This window comes from Diceros bicornis, chromosome 10, assembly GCF_020826845.1.
Source record: "Diceros bicornis minor isolate mBicDic1 chromosome 10, mDicBic1.mat.cur, whole genome shotgun sequence".
NCBI lineage: Eukaryota > Metazoa > Chordata > Mammalia > Perissodactyla > Rhinocerotidae > Diceros > Diceros bicornis.
In genome coordinates this window covers 69,237,670-69,257,014 of record NC_080749.1, presented here as the reverse complement: position 1 = coordinate 69,257,014, position 19,345 = coordinate 69,237,670, and the positions used below count along the sequence as shown (strand labels likewise).

Below are 19,345 nucleotides of genomic sequence, written 5' to 3'. Positions count from 1 at the left end.
AGTGTGTGTGTGTATGTGTGAGAAAGTGTGTGTGTGTGTGCGTGCGCATGAGAGAGAGAGAATGTGAGAGAAAGTAGGAGGGAGCCCACAGTGCTCCAGGCTTTAATTCTTTTAAGAAACATAAGAATACTGTTGAAAGTACATGAACTTGGCTGGATTATGCATCAGATTCACAGTTCTAAATGTTCTGCCAAAGGCTAAAGCTGCAGATTTTTCCTTCAAGACAGGAAACAAAACCCAGGCACAGCCCCCTCGGTGCTCTCCCTAATATTTCAGTAACATTTTACTCATCGCTTAGATGTTTAGAGGAGTTTTACTACTTGAGCAGGAATTTTTCCTCTTTCTTCAACATTTTATTGAAGTGTTTCAAGCAGCTCTAATAGCACAATATCCACTATTAAGAATTTCATACATCTATTTAATTGCTGCATGAATATCATTTATTGAAATTAATATTATTATGAACACATAATGGAAAAATACTCCTCAAAAGAGGAGGTGAATGTTGACCATCAATAGGACAAAGCTATCTTCAAAAGATAGAGATGTGGGAGATAGTTTCACAGCTTGGTTTACAAGTACATGAGGACAGAGTCCATCTATGTATGTGTATCCACAGCTGCCAGATTTTGGATGAGGAGGCTCAGGAACATCTCCAGCTGCTTCCTTGATCTGTATGCAATCAGTCCTCCCTTGTTGGCCCAGCGATCCACTCCAGTAGCACCTTCGTTTTCCATGTGATATACCAACTGTGGTAAGTCAAGCCCCGCTTCTGGATTTCTTTCCAAGCATTCTTTTAAATCTACCATTCCCCCACCCATGGCCCTGAGTATGGCATGAGCAGCACACGAGTCCCACTTGAAGGTGGTGTCTTCTGAAAAGATATAAATGTCAACAAGGCCTTGGACAACACAGAGGCTCTTGTAACCCGCCCCGGCTGCCGAGAACACGCGCTCTCCACACACACGTGACAGTGCGGCTTTGATAGTCTCCTTTTCACTAGTACTGATGACGGCTGAAAACAGGCAGGAGAATTCCGCCTCAGACCCGGTGTTTGCGGTCAGCTGGCTCTGTGCGTCACTGCTGTATTTTTTCGAGTTGGGAGGCTGAGGGGAATAGATTTGGGTCTCCATGTAAGAAAGGCCCCAGTAGCACTGTCCTTTCCACCTGTGGAAGAGAACTTTCCGTTAGTGGTGGTAGGTTATCACATTTGTTTATTGCTCATGTTGCTTTCTAACTTAACGATATGAAAAAGATATAATGAAATGAGTTTCAATGTCCTTAAGCCTAGAAATGGATGTCAAGTAGCTAATTCATTTCTAAAAGGTACTCCTGTGCATGCAGCTGCCTGTGTTGTTGCAGGTTAGGAATGCTTTGAGCTCTACGGCATTATCACACAGATCTAGGACAACGCAAAAATGTGTGGGATTTCCGGCCTCCCGGAACACAGCAAAATGTCATTGCCACTTTTGGCATTTAAACTTTAATAGGGAAAAAGATGAACAGAGAAATCATCTCTCTTTTCAATCTGCAAATCTTTTACAATCCTTACAAGCTTTTCTTCATTTGGTTACCTCCTTTTCACTCTCTTCTTCACTAGCTCCACTCTGGCTTTTACACCAAGAAAGATGGACTTGTTATTTTTGGCAACAACAATAACAGCACCTATCATTTCTCAATGTTTAAATTACCATATGTGTTGGGTAATTTACTCTATTTACAGAGGAGGAAACTGAGGCGAAGACAACATAAGGGTGAGAATGTCAGTCAGTGGTTGAATCTCCATTCAAACCCAGGAAGTCTCACTGCAGAATCTGTGCCCCTAACTACTTGATCAACCACTTCTAGGCCACGATTATGTCTGTGTCGTCTCTTACTGAGAGTCCCTTTAAAGAGAACAGAAACACATTTTCATTTGGAAGAAGACAGGTGTAGAGGGAAAATGTCAAAATTCCAGAGGTGTAGTTTATGACTATTAAAGAGCAAATAATTCTCAGTTGCCTACAGCAACTCAAAGTTTAATAAAAATATTTAGTCCTATACAAATGGAAAAATATGATCTATTTCAATAAAAACTGAAACCATAGGAGAAAAGCTGCTTGCTTCCTCTTGGACTCTGCCATGCCCTGGAGTGAACCAAAGCCCAGGCCATGATCAGAGGCAACTGGTGGCCTGGCCACCCTCTATGCTCTGTGCAGAAGTCCACGGAGGGCTGAGGATGGAGGAGGCAGAAGAGGAAGTGATGCTGACAGTATTTATAGGAAGAGCACCTCATAGGCAGGTTCTAATCCTGGCCATGCCTACTCATCTTTTCACTGGATAATTTTCACATTTTGTTTTGAATTTCTTCTACAACTGTATAAATGTTCAACTGGCTATATAGTGATGGCATCTATCTTGTTCCAAATGTATTAGAAGATAGTGTTACCACTGCTCTATTAATCTGGTTGTGAGTGGATTCTAGAAAACAGGGAACAGGACTGCTATATTCCAAATGCAAAACTATGATTTCTCCAAGGTAGTATTTCTTTTAAAAGTTTCTACCAGCATGCACCTAGCCCCAAATAAAATTATGCCAAACCCAAGATTGAAAATAGAAAGAACTTTAATTCGAACATGTAGACTTTTAGTAGAAACACCCCAATGTACTGAGCCACAGGAATGTCACGTAGAGTGGTAGTCTTGACAAGAAGCAAAGCTGAGGCTATAAATTCTAAAAACCATGATATACCAAAAACGATCATTTTTTACCTGAGGGTGTTTAAGTCTTGTGATACAAAAGGTTGGTTGATGACTCCCATCAGGGGCACCCCTGTCTGTATGTCATAGACACCAATTAAAATGGTGACGCACTGAAGTCCACTGGGGAAGATTCCTTGGTTGGATTCAATGTCTGACGAACCTTTTATATATTGATAAGTTGAATCTGAAAAACGAAGCAAATTTGTTTGGATTCATGCAATGATTATTTAGAAGATAATGATGAATACATCTATAAACTCTGTCCTATATCGTCTCTGTCTTCTACTAATTTGGTAACTGCTATGGTCTGAATGTTTATGTCCCCCTAAAATTATGACCCCCAAAAGTTGATGGTATTAGTAACTGGGGCTTGGGAAGTACTTAAGTCATGAAGTGGACCCCTCATGAATGAGATTAGTGCCTTATAAAAGAGGCTCCTGAGAGATCCTTAGTCCTTTCCACTATGTGAGGACATGGTGAGAAGGTGCCAGCTATGAACCAGGAAGAGGGCCCATGCTGGCACCTTGATCCTGGACTTCTCAGCGTCCAAAACTGTGAGAAATAAATTTCTGTTGCTTATAAACTACCTTTGTTGTTAGGGTTGTCAAGTCAATTCTGACTCCTAGTTGATTCCTAGTGACCCTGTGCACAGCAGAGGGGAACCCTGTCCGGTCTTTTTGCACCATCCTCTCACCTTCTAGTGGTATATCAGACAATGCTCCACTGCTATTCACATGGTTTTCATGGCCAATTTTTTCAGCAGTGGGTGGCCACGTCCTTCTTCCTAGTTTGTCTGAGTCTGGAAGCTCTGCTGAAACCTGTCCACCATGGGTGACCCTGCTGGTATTTGAAATACCGGTGGTACAGCTTTCAGCATCACAGCAACATGCAGCTGCCACAGTATGACCACACACAGACGGGTAGTGTGGTTCCTTGAACAGGAAATGAACCTGGGCCAATGCAGTTGGAGCACTGAAACTTAACCTCTACATCACCAGGGCTGGCTATAAGCTACCTGGTTTGTGGTATTTTGTTACAGCAGCCTGAACAGACTAACTCAGTAACCAATCAAGTTTTACCGTTGGGTGTCAGTTGTACTGAATTGTTATTTAACCTCTTGTACTTCACTTTTAAGCTGCTTGTGTTTCATTTTCCCAACTATATGGGAACTCTTGAAGGAAGAGGACATGTCCATAGTTCCTGTGGCATCTAGCATAGCACCTTGTATATGATAAGCACTCAAATATCCATCACATGTCAAAAGCATTTAAAAGCTAATGACTCAGGATAAGTGGTGGGATTCTTTAGAGCTCTTACTCATCAGAGGACAACTCCAATGTGGGTGGGAAAGCCTCCTTCTGGAATCTGTCAGGAGTGGAATTACCTTTTTTTCTGTCCCTCAAATTAGAAGGAGGCAAGAGACAACGATGGCGGCACAAAAGGAAGAAATTGATGGTACTCTTGTGAAAAAGAAGCCAAGGAGCTAGGTTTCTCCTTAAGAGATGTACACGCCAGCAGCTGACCGCCAACATCCAGTGAGTTAACACCCAGTTAAGGATGTGCTGGGCAAAAGATCCAGAGAGCTGGCTAACAGAATCAATTCAGGATAGAACCAAGAAACAGGAGATCATTGTCCCTCAGCAACCTTAACTGAGGCTGATTTACCCTTAAGTGATAAGAGATTTGGGGAAAGGTTCTTAGTTTGCATACATAATCCATTGGCTGGATGTTCATAATTCTCTGATGATTAAAGGCATTTTTTTTTTTTTTTTTTGTGAGGGAGATCAGCCCTGAGCTAACATCCATGCTAATCCTCCTCTTTTTTTTTGCTGAGGAAGACCAGCTCTGAACTAACATCTATTGCCAATCCTCCTCCTTTGTTTTTTCCCCAAAAGCCCCAGTAGATAGTTGTATGTCATAGTTGCACATCCTTCTAGTTGCTGTATGTGGGACTCGGCCTCAGCATGGCCGGAGAAGCGGTGCGTCGGTGCGCGCCCAGGATCCGAACCCGGGCCGCCAGTAGCAGAGCGCGAGCACTTAACCACTAAGCCACCTGGCCAGCCCATAAAGGCATTTCTATAATGTGCTTGTAGGAGGGGGAGGGTGGGAGGAGTTTACCTGTTCAGCATAATGAACGGTCTCAGTTGTGTTGGGTGGATTATGCCAGGCAGGTGGGAAAGAAAAAAAGAAGAGACTTCTGAAAATTAATATCTAGGGCATTGTATTAATAGCATCATTGAGATAGGCCCATCCTTTTAAAACAATGAGCTATAGATTATGGTTCTACCACAATCATGACCAAAAAAATAATGAGTGAGGTTTACACGGGGTTCACAAACTGACTGCTAATGAGTCACATTCAACTGTGTTTTACCTGACCTGTACAGTGGTTTTGATTGTTTGCTTCTTTAATTGAATTAGTAGCCAGTGGTTAAAAATTGGGAGATCTCACTTAAAAACCTGGATTTTGGTTTTCCCTTTAAAAATCTGAAGATCTGGACTGTACTCCCATATGGCAACAATCTGCTGGAGTGGAGTGTTCTTTAAATGGCACGTGTACTCAATTAGTTATAGCTACTATCACTGTACTCTTCTCTCATATTTACCAGTCTGACCCGTGAAGTCTTTCAAAGATGAGTTAATTCAGCTTTGTATATGTGCCTGTATATGTGTGTATGTATATCTATAGTACACATCATAACACATACACTTCAACACTTCATTTATCATTTTAAAACTTTAAAATTTTAAAAACTTCTAGAAGAGTTAAACTACACTTTCAATTTTTATTTTTCTAAGCCCCTCCTCCCCCAAAAATGGATTACTAATAAGAATAAACAAAAGCAAATGCTCTCCTCTACTTACCTATGGGATCCACCCAAATTCCCAAAATGTCCTGTGGAATGTTGATCTCCATCGAATCCAGAGTTGGGTCAGTAAAGGCGACATCCTGGTGAACCACCTTGGCTAATGCTTCGGATGCCAACTTGTTACCATTAAGGACTTTGCTAAGAAGCTCTACTGTTTCTTCCTCTGTTGGACACAGTCTCAAGATAATCTTTTCCCCTAGAGTAAAGACAAACTAAAAGCCATTACATTTCAAGAGTTTCAGGGGAGAAAGAACCACAGAGCAGTGGGAGGAGCAGAAGCCGTGCACTTCGACTAGGGGAGGGCAATATATCCAGGGCAGGGGGTCCTAACCTGGCCGACCACCAGCAGCACCCAGGGGGCTTCAGAAAGCCACAGCTGCCCAGTGGTCACTCAGGCACCTCATGTGAATAGTGAGAGATGGATTCCAGGTATCAGAGGAACTTCTCCCCAGAAAAATGTCCACATGGGCACATGCACACAATTTTGTATCCAGTTTAAGGGGGCTCATGGACCAGTTGAGAACCCCTGAATGCTGAGTTCTTGATAACTAATCTTTTATTTATGTTTTTTGCCTTTTGCCTTTTAATATACATAGGTCACAAAACTGAATCAAGAAGAAATAGAGAACCTGAATAGAGCAATCACAAGTAAAGAGATTGAAACAGTAATCAAAAAACCTCCTAACAAATAAAAGTCCAGGACCAGATGGCTTCTCTGGAGAATTTTACCAAACATTCAAAGAAGACTTAATACCTTTCCTTCTCAAACTATTCCAAAAAATAGAGGAAGATGGAACACTTCCCAACACATTCTACCAGGCCAACATCACCCTGATACCAAAGCCAGGCAAAGACAATACTAAGAAGGAAAACTACAGACCAATATCCCTGATGAACATAGATGCAAAAATTCTCAACAAAATATTGGCAAACCGAATACAACAATACATTAAAAAGATCATACACCACGATCAAGTGGGATTTATACCAGGGACACGGGGATGGCTCAACATCCGCAAATCAATCAACGTGATACACCACATTAACAAAACGAGGAATAAAAACCATATGGTCATCTCAATAGATGCAGAGAAGGCTTTTGACAAGATCCAACATCCATTTATGATAAAAACTCTCAACAAAATGGGTATAGAAGGAAAGTACCTTAACATAATAAAGGCCATATATGACAAACCCACAGCCAACATCATACTCAATGGGGAAAAACTGAAAGCCATCCCTCTGAAAACAGGGACAAGACAAGGGTGCCCACTCTCACCACTCTTATTTAACACAGTACTGGAGGTTCTGGCTAGAGCAATTAGGCAAGAAAAAGGAATAAAAGGAATCCAAATAGGCAACGAAGAAGTGAAACTCTCGCTGTTTGCAGATGACATGATCTTATATATAGAAAACCCTAAAGAATCCATCAGAAAACTATTAGAAATAATCAACAACTACAGCCAAGTGGCAGAGTATAAAATCAACTTACAGAAATCAGTTGCATTTCTATATACCAACAACGAACTAACAGAAAGAGAACTCAAGAAGACAATCCCATTTACAATTGCAACAAAAAGAATAAAATATCTAGGAATAAATTTAACCAAGGAAGCAAAAGACCTACACAATGAAAACTATAAGACATTATTGAGCAAAATCAATGATGACATAAAGAAATGGAAAAATATTCCATGCACTTGGATTAGAAGAATAAACGCAGTTAAAATGTCCATACTACCTAAAGCAATCTACAGATTCAATGCAATCCCAAGGAGAATCCCAATGACATTCTTCACAGAAATAGAACAAATAATACTAACATTCATATGGGGCAACAAAAGACCCCGTATAGCTAAAGCAATCCTGAAAAAGAAGAACAAGGCTGGAGGCTTCACAATCCCTGACTTCAAAACATACTATAAAGCGATAGTAATTAAAACAGCACGGTACTGGTACAAAAACAGACACACAGATCAATGGAACAGAATTGAAAGTCCAGAAATAAAACCTCATATCTATGGGCAGCTAATCTTTGACAAAGGAGCTAAGGACATACAGTGGAGAAAGGAAAGTCTCTTCAATGAATGGTGCTGGGAAAACTGGACAGCCACTTGTAAAAAAATGAAAGTAGACCAACCTTCTTTTGCCATACACAAAAATTAACTCAAAATGGATCAAAGACCTGAAGGTGAGACCTGAAACTATAAAACTCCTGGAGGAAAATATAGGTAGTACACTACTCGCCATCAGCCATAACGGGATCTTCTTGAATTCCATGTCTACTTAGACAAGGGAAACAAAAGAAAAAATAAACAAGTGGGACTGCATCAGATTAAAGAGCTTCTACAAGGCAAATGAAACCAGGATCAAAATGAATAGGGAACCCACCAGCTGGGAAAAAATATTTGCAAACCGTATATCTGACAAGGGATTAATCTCTATAATATATAAAGAACTCACACAACTGAATAACAAAAAACAAACAACCCAATCGAAAAATGGGCAAAGGAAATGAACAGACACTTTTCCAAAGAAGATATACAGATGGCCAATAGGCACATGAAAAGATGCTCATCACTAATCATCAGGGAAATACAAATCCAAACCACACTAAGATATCACCTTACACCCCTTAGCATGGCTATAATCACCAACACAAAAAGAAACATATGCTGGAGAGGCTGTGGAGAGACGAGAACCCTAATCCACAAAGAGGCTTATGCACCCCTATGTTCATCGCAGCATTATTCACTATAGCCAAGACATGGAAGCAACCCAAGTGTCCCTCGACTGATGAATGGATAAAAAAGATGTTGTATATATATACCATGGAATACTACTCAGCCATAAAGAAAGCCAAAATCGTCCCATTTGCAACAACATGGATGGACCTGGAGGGTATTATGTTAAGTGAAATAAGCCAGAAAGAGAAAAACAGGGCATGTTTTCACTCACATGTGGAAGATAAACCAACACACGCACAGATAGAACTGTTTGGTGGTTACCTGGGACTAGGGGCTGGGGGGTGGGCACAAGGGGTGGAGGGAGGCACTTATATGGTGACTGATAAACAATAATGTACAACAAAAATTTCACAATGAAAAAAAAGAAAAAATATACACAGGTCACCCTGTTCGTGTTTTGAATGTTATTGAAAAGAATGGGGGTTTTATCAGCACAGTAAGTGCTTCTACTTCCCGCGGTGATACTGCTTTTAACTACAAATCGTTTATGCTCAGTGAAGTAATATCAGATGAAATTTACTAATCTTTAAATGTGGTGAAACTGTATGACTCTCAACAACAGACGTAGAAACAGCTCTCCTCTGGGGAACCCACTGGAGATCAGGAAGTAAGCAAAGCTGCTTCTCAAAATGAAACCACGAGTTACCAAGTCCAGGTGATTTACCATCACTTTAAACAGGCTTCTTAGACCCATGGCTAATTTGGTTTCCAGCTCCCAATAAAAGCGAGGGAAGAGGTTGGCAAAAATAGGCAAACTAATAGCAACAAAAAGTGACAGCAATGGAGAATATAAACTTCTAAAAATTAAGAAAACATGGCACTTCGGGGCTTTTGAGGTATATAGACAAATACTCCTAGCTACCCTAGCCATTCCAGGGACCAGCGGCTCCAGCATCACCTGAGAGCTTCTTAGAAAGTCAGGGCTGCAGGCCCCATCCCAGACCCGAGGAGTTTTAATAAGATCTCCAGGTGACTCATACAACCGTTAAAGTTTGGGAAGCACAGTATGAATCTATTACAATGAGGACTGTGAATCAGCAAGAAACATTCAATTACGTTAAGTTAAATTCCAATTAAATTAGACTGTTCAAGTTGGGGATAATAATGCTAATCACTGCCCCTGACGAGGCATCTACACTGGGCTCAGTAAAACTCATGGGATCATTCAAAGGAGCAAATCATATCACAGCACTCCTTTGCTTAAAATCCTCCAGTGAATTCCCAACACACTTAGAGAGAAATCCAAACTCCTTCCTACGACCTCCCACCATCTGTTCCTGCCTGCGCTCACCTCATCCACCAGTCCCTCCCCTTCTCTTCACATGTCTCTGCCCCTCCAACACGCTAACCCCATTCTCTCCTTCAGTTCTCAGGAAAATGGACGTGGAATGCCTTTTTGCCTCTATAATTCTAGATGAATGAAATATTAAAATAACTGTTTACAAAGTAGTCAAACGTAGGATTTTAAGTGTAGGATTTCTTATGAGTAATCACAAGTTTTGTTTTGTTTTGTTTTTTTTAACTTTAAGGAGTTTGAATGAAATTTCTCTCTCTTCTTACTGAGTGTCATAGAACTAACTGCATCTTAATACAAAGCCCATGGAGGAGACAAAAAATTTTCCAGAGTTAATCCAGAAATTAGTTTTTTTCCTTTGTAAACTTGCCTCTAGACATTTAACTATTTGTCACTTGATCAGTGTTTCAAGTTCACTATTTTAATTTTCTACCATTAAACAAACAAAATACCCAAACTAAAAATAATTTGTTTCTCTGAAGAGAGTCATAGATTTTGATATTTTTCCCTCTACCACAAGGGAACATGGAGGTCCATCAAAGGAGAATCTGGCCTACAGGAAACTCATTAAATAACTTAAAACTTGGTACTGAAAGGAACTTTTAGTTAGTCCAACTCCCTTTACAGAGGTTCTGAGGCCAGAGGAGAGGTGAGGTGATTTGCTCAAGAACATACAGTATTTCAGGGAGAGGGCCCCCTCTGCATTCTCAGCCAAGGCCTTGGACTTCCCAGGGGGTCCACGAATGGGTTTAAACCTTGGACCTGCAATTGTCTGCACAATTGTGAAATGTGAATCTTTCTGGGGGCATCAGGAACTTCCATCAGATTCTCAAAGGGCCGTGCAACTTTCCCAAAGGTTAAGTCACACATTAAATACTACAGATTTATATCTAAAATAATACACGTAGACTTGCTATATAATTCTAAGACATCACACCTCTCTCACTTAAATGGCATGATATTCTGAGGTACTGAATGAAGCTTAACGTTCAAATAGCATATTATGTTATTTACATGAAAGGCTTCCAAACATCCATTTATTTCATGATATAAGTGGAAAATTAGAATATCATATGATAATTAAGTTATAAAAACACATTAAGATTCTTATACTTACCCAAAGCATTAGTAAACTCATTGGATTCTTCTCCAAAAATTTTTTTTTCCAAGCCTGGAAACTGAATGATTCAGAGTATGACAAAAAACCAGAAATAACCACCACCACAAAACCCGACATACATGTTCAGTTCTGAACAGATTTCCATTTTATATTTCAAATTAAATAGCACAATTAGATCTGAAATTTACAATTCTAGAAATCGATCCAAGTATAAAAAGTGAAGTCAGCTTAGTTCAGTACTTAGTTGTCTAATATTTTCCTGTTCCTTTGCCCATCTAGAAAGTCCAAATCATAGAAGTCTGGTTTCCTCATGTCCTGTTGAGTTTGCAGAAGTACTTCTAGAAACTTCAGCCTTCTACTTACGGGCCATAGAACTAGAATGTTTATAAAGGAGATATCTTAACTGTTGCTCTTAAGCAGCACCCTAGTAGCTTATATGAGTCAATATTATTGACCAAGTACCTAAATTATGACTTGAGACTGGAGAGAAGGGATTAGAGGATAACATTAGATTTTGTTTTCATTTTCAGGTGTGTTTCCTGCAGCTGTTGGAGGTATCACTAGCCTTCAGGCTAAGAAGGTAATACAGCAAAAAAAGAAGGGAAATATTTTATTGATGAAAAGAATGGAGCTAAGTAAGAATCTTCTCTCATCTCCATATGACAGGAAGGTTTCAGATATACTTTGCTTCTGATCCTCTCTGTAGTAAAGATAATTTTTCTCAAAATATGTATTAAATTATGATATGCGTGATGTTCTCAGGGAACAAAAGTAAGGAAGAGCTTCGAATATTTGAACTCAGTCATTAGCAGACAGTCAATAGCTTTAATAGTGCCCACAACCACTTGTTATTTTTTCCTCTTATGAAGAGCAGTGCAGGTCAAAAGGGGCTGCAACGAGCCTATTCATCGAGGGCTGAAGCTCAGTCTCCCAGGCCTGCTTAAAGGCCTGTTTCTGAGGCTGCAGGACGTAAAGGGCATGAAACAAAGATATTTTATACAGCCAAAAGTGAATATCATTTATTTGTTCATAAGTCCTGGCGTATACTTCATGAATGAACAATTGCCTGAACTTGTTATAATGCTTTGGGGAAAACATTAGCCCATAAAAATTAACGTTGAGGCCTGGCCCCATGGCTTAGCGATTGGGTGCACACGCTCCGCTGCTGGCGGCCTGGGTTCGGATCCCGGGCGTGCAGCGATGCACCGCTTCTCCGGCCATGCTGAGGCCGTGTCCCACATACAGCAACTAGAAGGATGTGCAGCTATGACATACAACTATCTACTGGGGCTTTGGGGGTAAAAATAAATAAAATCTTAAAAAAAAAAAAATTAACGTTGATACATTTCTAATCCAGTTGCTCAACCATCCTTTGCACCCAATTATCTTGATCAGTAACAAAAATAAACTTGCTTCACTTGGTTTATTGGAGCCAGATATTATAGGGCATGAAAAAGTATAGTTTGTAGAGATTTCAAGGAGTCCTTTATTCTCTCTTCCTGCCTGTGGTCAAGAATTCACTTAATTCTAAATGATTCCCAATATTTTGAGAATTTCTTGGAAACTATTCTAGTATTTTGTAGTGCTTTCTGTCATAAAGTTCTATCCTTCCAAATCTAAAAAAGCAGGTAATTATTAGCTCATATAAAAGGCAATGTAATATTGCAAAGAGCACAGACTCTGGAGCCAGTTGGCCTGTGATCAAAAATTGGCCCTGCAATTCACTAAGTAACCTTGGGCAAGTTACTTACCCTCTCTGCGCCTCCCTTTTCTCATGCACTACATTGGCATAAGAGCACTTACCTCATAAAGTTGTTATAAGAGTTAAATAAATTAATATATTTAATACCCTTAGAAGAGTGCCTGGCACACAGTAAGCATTCATAAGTGTCTGCTAGTGCTATTGTTTGCTATTAATACTTATGAATATAATTTCTCTTCCCCAGTCAGCTTAAGAAACCTGAATCACAATCATCGTTAGTTATAAACATAAACAATGTTTTTCTACTAAAATAAAGGGGGACTTTTAAGCTCCAGGACTGTATGAGCCCATCACAGAGGCAGCCACCAGATAAATGATTATGTCAAAAAGGTGGAACTTAATATAGAGAGTGAGGAAAAAAAAAAGGTTATAGAACAGCATGTTCTCATTTCTGTTGAAATAAATTAAATGTGCCACGCACACACATACACATAGAGGGAAAACGTTCTAACAATATTTAGCAAAACATAGCTGTGCTTTTCTCTAGTGGTGGGATTAAGAGGATTCTTATTTTTGCTTATTTTCCAGAGAACATGTATTATTTATTAAAAAGAAACTCATTAATAAATAAAAAGTTCTACACCAAAATGTTTCTCTCTACCTTTAAAATTGTGAATGATTTTTATTTGCTTTTCTGTCTTTTTTAAATTCTTCTGCAATGAACATCTTAGTAATATTGTACTCAAAACAAGGTGTAGGGGGGCACCCCAAGGTGTTTATTTGGGTCTAAGGTGCTCGTATTCTGAAGGGAGAAAGAAAGGAAAAGGCATGCTATTCTATCTGCGGACAAAAACCACAGGGGACAAATATTTTGCAGTTACCTTGGCTGTGACCTTTCTTACCTTGTTCTCCATATTCTGTTTTATAACTTCCTGTACCAGTACATCAGCCAGGGTCTTGAAGTCAACTGCAAACTTCTTGTTCTTGTCTCCCTCTTTCTTTTCTTCTATCAGCAGCTGGAAGAGGGCTTCCTGCTGCCTGCACGCCCGGGCGATATTGGCAGCTTTCTCAGAGACACGGAGCAGCTCCCGGAGGATAGCTGACATTTCTGAACCTTGCTGTTCAGTTGCAGCTGCTGGTGGAATCAGGACCCACCCTCTGGGCCGTCAGCTGGAAAAGTACAAGAATGTGAAAGAGAAAGCAGTTCAGAGAGTGTGGTCAGGATGCTCCAGCACACTACTAACAACTCATCTGGCAGCCAACCTGGTCAGCACGGCTGAACAGCTAATATTACATCACAGTCTCATCCTCAGTGTGGAAGACTCGAGATCATCTAAAGTTTGAAACATTTTTTTTTTAAATCTTAAATATTTATAGCCTCAAAAGTCCATTATGCAAAGAATTGAATTCTCAGTGAAAGAACGTCTTTGAGAATCTACAGTATATTTATAAATCCCTAAACAGACAGGCAGGTGGACACACAAGCACCGTATTAAAAGGAAAGTCAAATTCTTGTAACGACCTTAGAATGACCACACGGGCTTAGTGGCGGTATTGAAGTAGTGCTCTTTCTTTTACCCTAAGAAGGGAGAGGTGGGAGAGGATTTATCTTATTAGTCCTGGTCCTTAGCACTTTCTAAAGACTAAGCACCACACTAGCAAGCACTGTTGTGTCCTGCAAGACTCTGAGGCCACTCTTGGGCTAGCAGCCCAAGCAAGCTCCCAGCCACCTCCCCCCATTAAAAAAAAGTCCCACTCTCTGTGCTGCTCTTCTACCAAGTTTAAACAATAAAATGAAGTAAAACATGCAACTTATTGGGATTTGAAAACATCGGGCTCTGCAAGTGTTATGCAATCATACTTTGGTATAGCTACTGTATCTATTTTGCAATTAAGAGAGAAACATTTCTCATTTTTGCATAGTAACTTCATTTTATCGAAAGCTTTAATAATTCCTATCTTATTATTGTGAGGATTATCAGCCCTGTTTTACAGTCGAGGAAACTGAACCTTAGAGAGGTTAAGTAACTTCTCGAGTTACATAAGACTAAACGGCAGGGCTCAAAATAGGTCTTGCACAGAAGCCCACGCTCTTTGTTATCAGAATCGACAGTTTATTTCTTTTTTAAAAAGTTCCCTTAATGGACTCTAAGAGGCTGAGAATTAGTACAACTATGAAGATGTCAATGCAATGGAGTTAACTGTGAATTGTCATAGCTGGTTTGTCTTAAATAAGTTTGCTGAAAAATTTGCTATCTTTTTAAGATGATGAGTCAACCACCATGAGAAAAAAAGTCCAACCTCAATAGTTATAAAAGGAAAGTGAATTAAAACAATGAGACAGCCTCCTTCACTATTAGATAAACAAAGCTGTTTTTAAAGTAAACATTCATTCTTGGAGAAGCTGTGATGAAACAGGTGCTGATACTCTGCTAATAGGCATGCAACCAAGTGTGTTTCCTGAGGGCAACTTGAGATAAATATATCAAGATCCCTAGAGCTGTCACTACCTTTTAGCCAGTAACTCCAGTCTTACCTTATTTTATGTTAAGATAGTCAGAGTTAAAATATTTCTGCACAAGAATGATTAATATTATTTACAGTAGCAAAATGTTGAAAATAATTTTAACCATTGGTAAAATATAAGATAGACTACTATATGGTCATTAAAATATTTTTTTTTTTTTTTTTTTGTGAGGAGATCAGCCCTGAGCTAACATCCGCCAATCCTCCTCTTTTTTCGCTGAGGAAGACGGCCCTGGGCTAACATCTGTGCCTATCTTCCTCCACTTTATATGGGACGCCGCCACAGCATGGCTTACCAAGCAGTGCGTCGGTGCGCGCCCGGGATCCGAACCATCGAACCCCGGGCCGCCGCGGCGGAGCGCGCGCACTTAACCGCTTGCGCCACCGGGCCGGCCCCGGTCATTAAAATATTTTTGAAGAATATTTAATAAATGGAAATATGTTAATGTTGTAATGTTAAGTGGAAAAACGACCTATGACCATATATACAATATGATAGTATGTTACCACTTTGTGTTTATATACACACATATACTCTCTATATACATATATAGAGAGAGAGATTGAAAGACTAGTAGGTGATGTTTTAATGGTAGTTAAACAGATGTTTAATGGTAGTTATCACTGAGTACTGGAATTGTGGATGGCTTTTTTTCATTATGCTTTTCTATAATCTTCAAATATTTTACAATAAATATATACTGCTTTTTTGTGTGTGTGAGAGGAAGATCAGCCCTGTGCTAACATCTGCCAATCCTCCTCTTTTTTTGCTGAGGAAGACTGGCCCTGGGCTAACATCCGTGCCCATCTTCCTCCACTTTATATGGGACACTGCCACAGCATGGCTTACCAAGCGGTGCGTCGGTGCATGCCAGGATCCGAACCAGCGAACCCTGGGCCAGCGCAGCAGAGTGCCCACACTTAACCGCTTGCACCACCGGGCCGGCCCCAAATATATACTGCTTTTATAATTAGAAATGGCATTTTAAATTAACTTCGGATAATTAAGCACGAAGGACAAGAATTCCTCAATTCCTGGAGACAACTGTCCAAACAAAGTGGTACTATGGTAATAACACAAAAAGCCGCCAGGTGGTACAGAGTATGGAGTTAAAGACTAAACAGAAACACCTGCCTACCTAAATGCCTTTTTTTCTGGAATGAATATGTTCAAAGATTCACTTTGGTTGACTTGAACCTAAACACTAAGAAAAACAGTTACATTAATATAACTGGGGCACTTTGACATAGAAATGCTTTATGGCATCTGTATGCTATAAATTATGAGTTATATATAATATATACACACATGGATGCATGCATATCTTAGTAGAATACACAAGTCCCAAGAGTATAAATTCAATAACCATAATTTTGATTTCTTAGTAAATGTTCTGAGGCTATAAGTGAAGGGAAGAGAATCAATGAACCACAAGTATCTAAATAGCTGCTTATCTTAAAAACAGCACGAAGATTTTAAGGAGTCCAATTTGAAAGCTTTCTAGGTAAACAATATCAGTATCGTCATTTTTCACTCAATTTTGTTAAAACCAATTAAATTTTTTCCCTAAAAGAAACACTGTACTGTTACACTGTGGCTACCCCAGAAACTCCCCCTATGATTAGCCGTCAGAACGCTCAGGTGAGCTACTCACACCGGCCACAAGCTCCGGGAACCACCCCCACCTCTTCCCTCACATGGAAAGCTCGCCGTCTTAGCCTTGATAAGTTTCCACACAGCTGCCCCAGGGATCGAGCGGTTTCTGCCCTTCGGATGGGACCTTTATTTCCTCAGTAATGACCATTCTCACCCCACTTGAGCACTGCAACTTGACCCCTGGGAAAGAAATATCAGCTATGAACTGCAGCCTCTAATTAGCAGGTGTACCAACTTCAGGAATTTGTCATAACGCAAAGTTTTTCAGTTCCAAAATTATCCCCGAGTTCAACCTTAATCACTCTTCCTTCTGACCCTAGGGAACACTATCGTGTTTTGTCAAGCTCCAGGCAGAACGCCCCACTTCAGCTTGGGACTAAGCTTTCTCTCTCATCCTGTAGAACCCAGCTCTTCTTCAGCTATTTACCTTTCTCCAGGGTCCCAGCTCCCTTAAAAAAAAATCTCTCACAGCTTTCTCCTCAACGTGCAAGACTTTCTAATTAATTTGCATGGCTAGCCTGCTACTTTCTGACTGAATGGACCATTTCCTCCAAACGAATGGAACCCTCATTCTCTGTGCTCCTCTGTAAGCTACTTCTGTCTCTCTCTCTGTCCCCACTTCACTCAGGCAGGCCACAACCCCGAGGGGAGCAGTGGACAACGCATCCTCACCTTGAATGACTCAACTTGAGATACATTGTCGACAGAGCAACTGTGGGCTACATCCAATACAGAATTTCTTCAGTTTTATTAATAGCTCTTATTAACACTCGGGGAAATTATCTTTCAGACGATTTTTAAAAGCAAGACTGCAGGGGCCAGCCCAGAGGCACAGTGGTTAAATTCGAGTTGGCGCGCTCTGCTTCAGTGGCCCAGCGTTCGCAGGTTTAGTTCCCTGTTGCGGCCGACGCACCGCTTACCAAGCCATGCTGTGGCGGCGTCCCATATCAAGTGGAGGAAGATGGGCATGCCTGTTAGCCCAGGGCCAGTCTTCCTCAGCAAAAGAATAGGAGAATGGGCAACAGATGTTAGCTCAGGGCTAGTCTTACACACACACGCACACACACAAGTTTGCAAGCTCATTATTGACTTGTTAGTTTTATTTAAATATTTCAAATACTCTAAATGAAAATTATTGTAGACTCATGATTGGTAAGTTATGACATTTATCATAACAATAGCCTTGAATATAGAAGAAATTCCTTTTGATTAGTATTTCTTTCTTTTTTTTTTTTTTTGGTGAGGAAGATTAGCCCTGAGCTAACATCTGTTGCCAATCCTCCTCTTTTTGCCAAGGAAGATTGGCCCTGGGCTAACATCCATGCCCATCTCCCTCTACTTTATATGTGGGATGCCTGCCACAGCATGGCTTGATAAATGGTGCGTAGGTCCACACCTGAGATCCAAACCTGCGAACCCCGGGCCCCCAAAGCAGAGTGCATGAACTTAACCACTATGCTACCAGACCTGCCCCTTGATTAGTATTTCTTAATGCACGTTCTGAGAACCTCCTGTATCAGAATTACCCAAGGTGCCTACTAAAAAGACAGATTCCTTGGCTCCATCCCAACTTAGTGGATCAGAATCTCTGGGGACAGGGCGGAGGAATCTGTATTTGTGTCAGCTTCCTGGATGATGCTAAACACTGAGATTTAACAGCTACTGTTCTTCATGCTGCTTGTTCTTCTTTCACACTATGCTGGCAATTTTGGGGGGGCTGGCACCTGGTGGCAGATGATCTTGGTGGAACCACGTAGGTGCAATGTTTCTGCCATCAGTTATCCATGTGCAGAGATAGGCCCAAGTTAAAACAGTAATAGCTAACATTTATTAGGTGCTTACTGCATGCTAGGTATCCTTCTAAGCACTTTATGTATATTAACTCATTTAATTCTCACACAACCCTATGAAGAAGGTACTATTATCTCCATTTTACAGGAAACTGAGGCATAGGAGGTTAAGTAATTTGCTACAAATCACACAGCTAGGAAGTGGTTGGGGCAAGATCCAAGCCCAGCCAAGCTGGCAGAAGCCCACACTGTTAGCCGGTAGTCTAGCCAATAAAATTCTTTCATAAATTGTTAGCTGCTAACTAAAGGAAGAAATGAGTAATTATTGGATAAATAATCATAAGCAGGTTATTATTATGAGGTATATTATATAGTAAAAAGTAGAGAAACACACACTGAAAGCTGTGGCTAGTTTGACTATTACAAATCACTATTTAATTGACACCTGACTTCCCTTCTACTCAAAAAAACTGTTCTCCTAGCTGGTCCTCAGTCTCACTGCAAACTGTCTTTGCTGGATGGTAAAAGCTCACCCATCACGTTCTACTGATGTCTCTCTTAACTGGCTGTCATGGCATCAGTGCAGGGGGCTCAGCTCATGCCGAACATCTAATACCTCTTGTATTAGTTTGCTAGGGCTGCCATAACAAATACCACAGACTGGGTGGCTTAACAACAAAATTAATTTTCTTTCAGTTCTAGAGGCTGAAAGTCCAAGACCAAGGCGTTGGCAGGTTTGGTGTCTCCTGAAGCCCCTCTCTTTGGCTTGCAGATGACTGCCTTCTTGCTATGTCCTCATATGGCCTTTCCTCTGTGCGTTAGCCTCCCTGTCTCTCCCTCTTCTTATTAAGACACCAGTCAGATTGTATTAGGGTCCGCCCGTATGACCTCACTTAA

At 40.5% G+C, this 19,345-nt stretch overlaps 1 protein-coding gene across 3 annotated transcripts in view; it reads right to left on the bottom strand.

Annotated features, from left to right (window-relative positions):
- Positions 1–423: 423 nt before the first annotated feature.
- The window catches only part of INPP1 (inositol polyphosphate-1-phosphatase), a 34,706-nt gene continuing 15,784 nt past the window's right edge, over positions 424–19,345 (bottom strand). For 2 of the 3 annotated variants that reach the window (XM_058549431.1, XM_058549430.1), the window contains exons 2-6: positions 13,378–13,645; positions 10,771–10,831; positions 5,608–5,808; positions 2,752–2,926; positions 424–1,167 (exon numbers count right to left, since the gene is read on the bottom strand). In XM_058549431.1, the coding sequence (XP_058405414.1) occupies positions 600–1,167; positions 2,752–2,926; positions 5,608–5,808; positions 10,771–10,831; positions 13,378–13,581 (1,209 nt within the window). In that variant the 5' untranslated portion in view covers positions 13,582–13,645 and the 3' untranslated portion in view covers positions 424–599. Of the gene's footprint in view, positions 1,168–2,751; positions 2,927–5,607; positions 5,825–10,770; positions 10,832–13,377; positions 13,646–19,345 lie in introns of those variants that run through there. The other variant, XM_058549432.1, reaches the window with a different exon arrangement.